General features: G+C 38.9%; 1 protein-coding gene across 1 annotated transcript; it reads left to right on the top strand.

Annotated features, from left to right (window-relative positions):
• The first annotated feature begins 3,295 nt into the window (after positions 1-3,295).
• On the top strand, positions 3,296-9,993 carry Vma21 (vacuolar ATPase assembly factor VMA21). The gene is made up of 3 exons (XM_032919435.1): positions 3,296-3,474; positions 7,006-7,115; positions 7,781-9,993. The coding sequence occupies exons 1-3, from the start codon at positions 3,422-3,424 to the stop codon at positions 7,921-7,923; spliced, it is 306 nt and encodes a 101-aa protein (XP_032775326.1). The 5' UTR covers positions 3,296-3,421; the 3' UTR covers positions 7,924-9,993.
• The last annotated feature ends 653 nt before the right edge of the window (positions 9,994-10,646 follow it).

The raw sequence follows: 10,646 nt of genomic DNA, 5'->3' as shown, positions 1-10,646 counted from the left end.
CTAAACTCTGGAATTTTCCTTAGCTTGACATTTCCAACATAGGAAATGGGGGAGGCATACAAATTGTAGAGATTGTGATAGGATAGTAGTAATCAGGGGAAAAGTGGGAGGTGGAAAAAGGTGGAATTCATTGCTTAGGGGATCCTGAAAACTTATTTTTATCATATCCTTTTCTCCTTTTAATTTTGGTCTAGAAATGGAACTATAATTTTTCCCCAAAGGCTGTATTTCATGAGTGTATTTTCCAAAACGACCCCACTGACCATTGTAAGTGTTATAAACAAGCAAACAAAAAACCGCAATAAGCTCAGCGTTGCACAATGGAGCACATAAAGAAAGGGAAAATGTCTCAGCAAGACAACCTCCTTTGCAAAAGGAGGCACCAAGACCCAACCCTCACTAGCAAGCACACTGGGGCCCAAGATGCCGCTCGTCTTGTATTGCTGACTAGGTGCTGACTGCGTTTTACCCCATTGCTAGCAGCTCAACTTCACAATCCAAGACAATTGCTATTTGACACAAATGGGAAGGAGAAGTTTCAGGAAGTATGGGTCCTTGTTGGACTAAATACCTTTGATAAAACAAAATGAACAAATCCACCCCCACTCCTCACTTGAAGAAGTCAGGGCAGTGTCTTTATTCTCTGCACAGATTTTGTTGACTGGATGGTAGGATTTTTGTTTTCCTCATATTTCAATTTTTGAAATGCCGTGTTATTAGAACATAGACTCGAAAAGAAAAGTACCAGTTGGTCTTTCAAGTATTTGTCTCATCCAAAGCCATAGTGAGAGCTCTGAATGGAGCTGTGTGAGAATATGGCTTTGTGGGACACTACTAAAAGCCCAGGTGTTGAGGGGTAGCTCAAAACTTCAGTTTATTTGCATACCTTCTGTCCTACCTGATTAATACCACTGGCATTTACAATAATATTGTTCAGAATGTACCAGACCAGGAGTTAGGAGCTATAAACTCTCTAATCACATCAATCCAAAAAATCTGGGGTAAGTCACTTCCCTAAATAGTTCTCAGTTTTTTCAACAATGGTAAATGTCCCAGACAAATATTTGAGAATCATTTCCTCATTCTAGGGGAAATAATGATGTCACTACTATACTCTCCTTCCTTGTGACCATGCCACACCTCAGAGTGTGACCTTATTTGGAAATATTGTTGGTCCAAATATAATTAGTTATGATACTGTCATATGAAAGTAGGGTAATCCTCTAATGCAAATAGGATTGATGTCCTTATGAATACATGACATTTGAACACAGATGCATGTGGGGAGAATGCCATGAAGTGTGAAGGCAGAAATCAGGATGACACTTATACAACCCAAAAATGCTAAGGGAAAAGCACAGAATGACTACCTTTCTCTAGTAGAGCTCAGACTAACCTTAAGAATACCTCCATCTTAGACAGCTGGAAGGGGGAGATGATTAACTCGTTGGTTAAACAACCCACGTGGTGGTCCTTTGTTATGATCCTGGCAAACATTAATGCATCTACATTGTTTTTGCAGCCACAATTCAGTTGTTTAACATATGTTGTGTAATATATACTATTGGGTGCACACAATTACTCTTTTTACATTCATATTTTAAAGATTTGTTCTATCAAGTATACAGTAGCATATTTTAGGTTTTAGTAATGGTCTTTCCATTTAGATGAACAGAATTACCTTGTCAGTGTGACATAGTTTATGCCTCAAGTCAAATAATGTGATGTTTAGTTGTTGAAGTTCATTAGGTTTTTAGAAATACCAAAACTTGTTCTCAAAATACCCATTATAATGTTTATGGATTCCATAGGGATTTAAGGACCATGGGGGTGATAAGCAAAGTCAGGAATCAGCAAAGTGTTCCTGCAAAGAGCCCTACACCATCATGTCTATGGTATAGATCCGCAATCTCAGCTACTTGGGAGGCTGAGACAGAATAATTGAGTCCAAGACCTGCCTGAGCTGTGGAGTGAGTTTAAGGCTGGCTTGAGGACGTGAATGAGACCTTCTGTCAAGTTTTACAAGTGGATGGGGAGTTCTGGGAGTTCTCTTCAGTGGCAGAGCACATATTCAACATGCTACAAAGGTCCTGGTTTTCATCCCCACCACTCCTCCAAATCCACATAGAAAATATATTAGGATTTATGGAACTTGCCACTTAAGTCACATCTACCCAACATTAAAGTTGTAGAGACAATTCAAATGAATATGCCTGACTCAGTTCCAGAAAGTTCTATTTATAAACATTAAAATTCAAATGACTTTTCTGAGTCTTTTCTGAAATATTACTCTTTGACATTTTCTTCCCCTCAGAACAGAGAAAAATTGGCTACAGGCTCCATATATTTGACTGGCTGCCCAGTGGGTCACTTGGGGCACCCAGTTTTCCATTGCCTGAATTCACACAGTAGGTTCACCTAAGGATTTGCATGAGGCCTAGAGAGGGGTTATTACATTTAAACTGAGATGCAAGCTTCCTACAGCTCAATCAGGACTGGTTTATTTGTCCTTTCAGATGTGCTTAGTATCCTGTGGTGCAGAAAATAGGTATGTGGTCAGCAGCCCTTTCCGGGCTTGACCATTTAAGGGCTGTCACAGCATTAGCAGCCAGAGGCAACCTAATTTTGTTAAGCCAGTCCTAGAGCTTACACACCCTTTTCTGTTGGTGCCTCTCGGGTTGCCTGGGAGCTCAGGCCCATCTGTCCTTACTATTTTTGAGTCTCTGTTGTGTCATTGGCGGCTTTCTGAACAGCTGCAAAACATACTTTTAACTCTAAGTGGAAGTTTGGGTCACCGGCTACCCGCGTGGAACAGTCACTCTCATCAAGGGCTCTTTCAGCGGAGAGTTCTCTAGTTTTACGGACTCTCGGTGAGTGTTAAATTAACTCCTCTCGACTTCCTGCTGGACTGCCATGGCGGGTAGGAATGAATGGGGTCTTTGCTTATGGGCTGGGGAAATAATGTGCATTGCTTTTTGTGTTATCGGAAACTGCTCGGTTGCCTAGCACCACAGCCGACAGCTGGCTCATCCTTTCCGCGGCTCCTCAACCTCGGGTCACCAGGCTCTGGTGACACCGCAAGCGGGACCGAGAGGCGGACGGCAGGCACAGGGCCCGGAAGGACAATGCTGCGCGGAAAGTCCCGGCTCAATGTGGAGTGGCTAGGCTACTCGCCCGGCCTGCTCCTGGAGAATGATCCACTCGCCGCGGGACGGACACCACGAACCCCCCGTGGGTAAGTCACGTGAGTGTTTGCAGCACACCCGCGCCTGCGCGCGCTACCGCGCGTCACTACGTCGCGCCACCGGAGCGTGTTTCAGCCGGGGCACTTCCGGCGCGACCGGCCTAGTACTGCACCCTCCTAGCGGCCGCTGCGCCCCGCTAATTACCTAGCACCTGCTGCTGCCCTCCCGGCCACGCCATGGAGCGTCTTGATAAAGCGGCGCTGAACGCGCTGCAGCCTCCAGAGTTCAGGTATCCCTGAGTTCGGCTGGGTAACCATGGCTGGTCAGCTCTGGCCTGGCGCTTGCCCCAAGGCAGGCAGGAGGCAAACAGGGTGGGCTTGGGAACGGCCCCTCTGCGCTTTACCGCAGGCTGATGAAGAGGGAAAGAAGTTTGAAACCTGCAGCTTCTGAGTGGTTGGGCCCACCTTTCACTTGTGATCCAGGTTATAAGTGAACGGGCCTCAGTTCATGTTTCCTGAACTTCCTCTCCTGTTTGGCGACTTTTCTGCTTTGCAGTCTCCCCTTTGCTAGTGTCTCTTTTGGGGATAGGCTCCCAGGCTCCTTTATCTTGAAGTCTGTTAGCCCCTCTTTAATCTCTATGTAAATATCTGGTGGTATGTGAATGGAATGGAGGCTGGCCCTGATGTGAGGTCACTTCTCTTGAGGGGAATCAATCAGTAGGGTAAGGACGGGTGACTGAACAGAAAGAATGTAATAATAGACCTTTGCTACTCTACTGATCTCCCAGAGGCAAGGAGTTGGGGAAGAAGTTAGTAGCCAATAATTGACATCATATTTCTTAATTCTTAGTTTGACCAACTACTTAGCTTTTAACTTTGGAAGAAAAGGAAGTTAAATTCAGATAAGTGACTTATCCAAGATCACAAAATTAGACCACACAGCTACTATGGCCTGACAGCTGACTCCAAAGCCGTGCAATCCATTTTACTCTCCTGCAATGTTAATGGGGATTTTTTTTTTTTGTAAAAATGCCTGTTTATAAGAATACGAACTTTTTTTTTTTTATCTGTTTGTTTTTCAATACAAGGTTTTTTTGTGTAGCCCTGGATTTTCTGGAACTCACTCTGTAGGCTGGCTTCAAATTCACAGAGATTTTCCTGCCCCTGCCTCCCAAGTGCTGAGATTAATACCACCATGCCCAACTACCAACAGATATTCTTACTAAGTACATTAAGAATACAACCTGGTTTTTCCATTTATTCCTGATTTCTGACAGGTCTCAGCAACCCATAGTCAGGTATAAAATCAATCAATCAAATGGCATCTATTGCTTTGTTTGTCCTGATTTGTACCTGCAGAACCAACAGGTATCGTGGGCTATGGTTAGAAGCTAAGGAGAAAAGTGCTATAAATGCTAGGGGAAGTTGGGTAACTACTTTTCTTTTAAGTTTGTTACATCCTTAACTTTGACTATCCACTCCTATTTTGGATGTTTTGATCAGTAACAGGCTCCAATAGTGTTCCTTGTGATTGTATTCTCTAGTGTTATTTCATCTATCCCAGTTTGTATGAGTATCCGCCATGATATTTTTGGAGTGATAGAATCATCTGAAAATGCATTTCTCAAAATATTTCCGTTTTTAAATGGTGGATGACTACTTAAATTACTGAAGTTATAAAAGAGAAAAGTCATTTTTTTTTTTTCGGAGCTGGGGATCGAACCCAGGGCCTTGCGCTTCCTAGGCAAGCGCTCTACCACTGAGCTAAATCCCCAACCCCAGAAAAGTCATTTTTTAAGTTTAAGATAGAGAAGAGAAAGAATATATTGAAAATAATAGGCCATAATTTAGCAACATATGTACATACAGGCTGTGAGGGCCTAGATGTTAATATATAGAAAAGATTATATTTACATGATGGAACTATGATTTTGTTCACACTAACATTTTTATTGTGTTGTATCATTTTTTCCAATAAGTGTTTATAAATTTATTTTTAAGCTTTATTAAGTTATGTGCGTGAAAGAGAAAGAGGGAGGGAGGGGGAGAGAGAAGGGAGGGGAAGGGGAGGGAGAAGGAGAGAGAGATTGATTGATTCAGGTGCCTGAGGAGGTCAGAGGCATTGGATCCTCTGGAGCTGAAGTTAAGGCAGTTGTGAGCTGTCTGACATCAGTGGTGGGAATGCAACTTGGGTTCTCTGGAAGAGCAGTACCACTGAATCCATCTGTCTGGCCCATGCTTGTAAAAAATTATAGCAGATAGTAGATATTTAAGGAAATAATCTAAAGAACATACTAGTTGCAGTGACATAGGCCTCTTAATACCAGCTATTGGGAAAGCTGAGGCAGAAGGATTATCACTTCAAGGCCTGCTTGGGCTACAGAATGAGTTCTAGGCTAACATGGGCAATCTATTGAAACTGAGTCTCAAAAGGTAAATAAAAGAGTTAGAGGTAGCTATGTGGTAGAGCATTTGTCTAATATATAGTAGTTCAGTAGTGGTAGAATATAGTGAAAGGTAATACATTTAGGTACCAAAAGATAATCTTAGAATGTTTTGTTCTGCCAATGTACTGCCCCTGACAGTCAACATAAGATTTTATTTTTCCCACATGTACAAGGGCTGTCTAATCAACCCAGAAAGCTTGCTACAATGCATTTTTCTGAGATACAGTTTTCTTGTTGTATATTAGTTGCCAGTGTTTATTCTTTCTATAGATTTGGTCATTTTCTTAATTGAAAAATTGACACACACACACACACACACATATAAATAAAATTGTGGAATATGTCTACTTGATTGTCTGTGTATATACACACACACCCAAGCACACATATTCACTGACTGTCTGTCTGTCTGTCTGTCTGTCTGTCTGCCCCTCTCTCTTTCACACACACACACACACAAATTAAGTAATGGCTGTGTCTGTTTAGAGTACTTAGCCATGACTGGAGTTGTAGACTGACTTTTGTTCTGGATGAGCATGGGACACACTAAATTTACTCAATTTTCTTCAATTCAATACAAAATCCTTCAATTTTTGTTTGTTGATATAACTTTTTACTCCCCGATTTTCCTCTCCCTCTCTCTCTACTTGAATAGTTAAAAATACATTTCTATTTTCTAGGATTTTGGTTGATTTTTCTCCATCAGACTTTTAAAAAGTAATTACATTAAAGGAAACACAATTGTTTCAATGATGTAGTAGTTAAAAAGAATGCCTTGATTTTTGTGAAAATGCATTTCTCTGCAACTTCAGACTAGTTTCAAATTATGAAAACTAAGCAGTTACGTTAACTATGGATTTTACATCTAGTCTTTGAAAAAATGTGTTCTGCACTCTTCCAATCACCATTGGTGTGTTCTGCCTCAGTAGTGTGATCAAACTGCCCATTTTAAGCTTCATTTGGAGTCTCCTTGAATAGCCATTAATAGGTTTCTCTTTGTTTACTCACCCCCCAGTTGTATGGTCTGTGAAGCTCTAACTGGCTCTTGAATCAGTTTGATTCTAGAATGTTACTGTCTTTTTTGGTTTATTTCTGGTCTAGTCCTTCGATTGGAGCAGAAGTGTGTACAGTCCTCGGGGAGGAGCTGTTTGATTGCAAATGGGTTTGGATTTTTTCACTATAATTTTTAGGGGTTTACGTGCCTGCACATGCACATAAATCTCAGGATCTGCCTTGGGTATACACATGCACATGATTGCCTCTTTCCTGCGTTCTGCATTGCAGAAGCTATTTGCCTCAGAGTTCTTTTATCTTCAGGAAGTTAATTATTATATTTGGATATGGCTTGTGAAAACTTTGTTCACTTTCTTCCAGAAATGAAAACTCTTTAGCTGCGACCCTGAAGACACTCCTGTTCTTCACGGCTTTAATGATCACAGTTCCTATCGGGTTGTATTTTACAACTAAATCTTATATATTTGAAGGTAATTTTTACATACTTTAAGATATATTTTCTAATTTGTTCTGAGCTTTTATGAATCTTTTTGTTGTAAAACTTGTTTTCTTCTTCCTTTTGTTTAAGTTAACTACATGGCCAACAACAATTCATACGCTTGGTTGGCTGGATGTGACGCTGCATGTCGATAATACTTGGGTGGTGGAGGCCAAGCTAGGCTACATGAGATCCCATCTCAAGAACAAAACAAAATTTTGGAGGATATTTATTACTTACAATATATTGCTTTAAATGTTTACATGAACTCACCTATAGAATCCCCACAACAATTTTCTAATTAATTGTAGTATCTTCATTTTCAAAGTGTGGAACAAAAACATTTGGTAATTGTAGTCTGCACTACAAGTGCCAATGGGAGGTGAAAAGAGGGTACTTGGTAATTCCCATATCTGTGTTATGGGCACTGTTCTGACCTTCCAAAACCTCCTATATGCCCTGCTTTGCTCTCTTTCAAATTCATGCTTGAGCCTTAGGGCACAGGAGTTTTGTCCTATACCTATGTCCTTTGGGACTGAGCTCTACAACTTGGTTGTGGTTTTCTGTAATGGTCTTCATCACAAACAGAATTCTTAGGTTTGGATTTTGTAGTTTGGTAAGTGTGTAATAAAATGAAATATTTTCTTTTCTTGATAGGTGCCCTTGGAATGTCCAATAGAGACAGCTATTTTTATGCTGCAATTGTTGCTGTTGTTGCTGTTCATGTGGTTCTGGCCCTGTTTGTCTATGTGGCCTGGAATGAAGGCTCACGACAGTGGCGTGAAGGCAAACAGGATTAAAGTGAACATCACCTTTTGATAGCATGAAATTTATTTTTTGAATATGTTAAATAATTGTGGGATATTGATAATAAATACATTCGTTTGAATAAAATTAAAAGAACATGGTAAAATCAAGTCTTAAAGAGTCAGTCGCATTTGGCTAAATTTTGACCCACCCAATAATATGGTTACTTTGAACTTTGAATCTCCATTTGCAAATGAAAATTTGGGAAAGTTGGATAGGTACAGATATATATGTTAAATGAGTTATTGCTTATCCTAGCAAGAATTTACATATCTTACAATAACAAAAAATTATAGTGATTTGGCTTATACTTGCTTTTCAGTTTTATTTATTTGGATATATTAAGAAATACTTAGTAAAGCAAATCTAAATTTCCATTTTTACTGAAGGACTTCCCTGGAAAATACCAGGCAGGCTCTTGGGTTTGAGATTCTACTTTTCCTAAAAGTTACTTACATTGTAGGCATTTTCATTATTCTGACTTTTTAGTCAGTGAGGAAAGATCGCTCTCACATTCCATTATTTTGTGGGGAAAGTCACTGAAATCACACTATTCATGCAAAAGGACTTAGGGTTACTGAGAGCAGAGGACTGGGCTGACTGTCAGCATTGTATCACACTAACATTGTGCCCTCATTTTGCCTTGAAATTAGGTTTCAGTTGCAAAGGTTATCGAAATCCCATTTAATGTGTTGTCCTAGTTTAAAATGGTAAATGATAAGTTTTAGAATACCGAAATGTTCAGCATCCATACACTGAGAATATACAGTCTTAAACATCACAATTCTTAGGAGGGGTTCTTGAAGGTTTTTGTCTGTTAATCTTTTTTATGACAGCTAAGTTACATCCTGAGCATAGATTACATCTTAATATAATCCTTGAAGTCTTTTTTGATGAGAACAACCCTGTCCCAGAAAAAAAGCCCAGTTACCTTGGTACCTTCAGTCTATGGTCAGACAAACCACTTGATACTGTGTGTGTGTGTGTGTATATATATAAACACTGTCCCCCAAATATTTATTTCCAATTAAAAGAACATAATATATTCTGTAAAACACTGGAAAATACATATAAAAATTTAAGAGTAAAAATTTGCCCATAATGTTACTACTTGCAGATTATCAGTAGTGTAGTTCACAACCCCTGTACAGTTTGAATGATGTTTCTTAATGCTGGTTACATATATACTAAAACCTTGTTTTAAATTTAGATCTTGTCAACTTCACCAAAGAGCTGTTTGCGGTTTTTCAGATGTGTGATAATTGCCCATTGTCTTATAAAGCATATACTATTTTTATTATTTTAACATTCCCATTTCAATGTTTTTACCATAAAGAAATATAAAAGTCTGAGGTGATAACCCAGTTTAAATACTATATAACATGCATATCTCAAAATATATGGCACCCATAAGCATGTATGCTCCTTGTTTTTAATATATCAATTAAATTGAATTGTAAAAATGAAGAAAGTTCAAACACTTGTTATTGGTAATCCTAATATAACGAATGGCCCCTACTTAAATATTTGCCATTATTGATTTGTTGGCTTGCTGTCATTTTCATGGTGTGGAACTAGACTAGAAATAGGTGATTAGGCATAAAAATCTGTGCTTGTGTTATATTATTGTTGCAAAAACAAGATTAATGTGATTATTAAAAGATTGTTCTTAATTCTTTAATGGTTATGTGTAGTTTAAATATATTTAAAACTGAGTATTCTAACTGTGAGAGTCTTATTTTGTAAAGTCTGCAGTTTTTAGTATTATGCTATTTGCGTCTTAGACATTATGTGCTTGATTTCTAGTTAGTTTTCTTATTAGGTGGCCTATTGTATTTAGAATTGTCCACTCAGTTTCTTTTTGTGTAATGCCAAGGCTTCTTTTCTTGTATTTTAGGAATATTGTACTATTTGTAAAATATACTGTTGGATTACTTTGTTTTATTTCAAACATTTGTTAACTAATGGTACAGGTCTTTTTAAAAAGTCTTTTAACCAGGGATACATGTAAACACATGTAGTTTTCCCTTGGGAATAAAGTATAATGTGTTTGAAAATTAAAATATTCACATTGGTGTTTAGAATGATTATAAATTTTGTTTTAAAGCCATTTTTCTAGGATTTTGACTGCTCATTTAGGAGTTTGCTGCTCTTAGCTAACATTTTTTCAAGGTTTTTATCTAGTTTCCTCTTTCACAAAATTCATATTTCATGATGTGTTCAAAGAAAAGGTCCAGCTGAACTGCTAAGTGTTTTCTGGCAGGAATATGTTCACTAATGTTCAAAACCTGATCGTAATGGTGATCTCAGTTAGGGACTATAACTTGAAGTGTGAGTGCCAGCTCCTGATTTAACCCCATTTGCTGTAACAGTACTTTCCCCACCTCCTCATTTGCCTCCTGAATAATCCTTTCTCTCAAATTCATGCTAAACTAATGGAAGTTCCTGTAGGATGTAGCTGGTATCACTGACTCTTCAAATGGATGCCATTTCACAGGTTAGAGTAGTGTTCTGGTTTACAGTGATAGTGAAGAATTTTAAACCTGCTATTCAAAAGAACTGGGTATTTCATGGGAGTCTAACAGTAATTAGAATAACTTGAAAGTTTACATCAGAAAAGTCATATTGAACCAGCTATGTTGGAATATGCTTGTACTTCCAGTATTTTAGGAAGCAGATGCAGGAGGATTAGGACTTCAGGGCCACCCTGGGACGT

This window comes from Rattus rattus, chromosome 13 (assembly GCF_011064425.1).
Source record: "Rattus rattus isolate New Zealand chromosome 13, Rrattus_CSIRO_v1, whole genome shotgun sequence".
Taxonomy (NCBI): domain Eukaryota; kingdom Metazoa; phylum Chordata; class Mammalia; order Rodentia; family Muridae; genus Rattus; species Rattus rattus.
Note: the sequence above shows the minus strand (reverse complement) of the source record. Positions and strands in the feature narration are given on the sequence as shown.

Coding starts and splice junctions, on each gene's coding strand:
- Vma21 (XM_032919435.1), top strand. CDS start 3,422: ATGGAGCGTCTTGATAAAGCGGCGCTGAACGCGCTGCAGCCTCCAGAG. Junction 3,475..7,005: donor CTGCAGCCTCCAGAGTTCAG/GTATCCCTGAGT, acceptor ACTTTCTTCCAG/AAATGAAAACTCTTTAGCTG. Junction 7,116..7,780: donor TAAATCTTATATATTTGAAG/GTAATTTTTACA, acceptor TTTTCTTGATAG/GTGCCCTTGGAATGTCCAAT.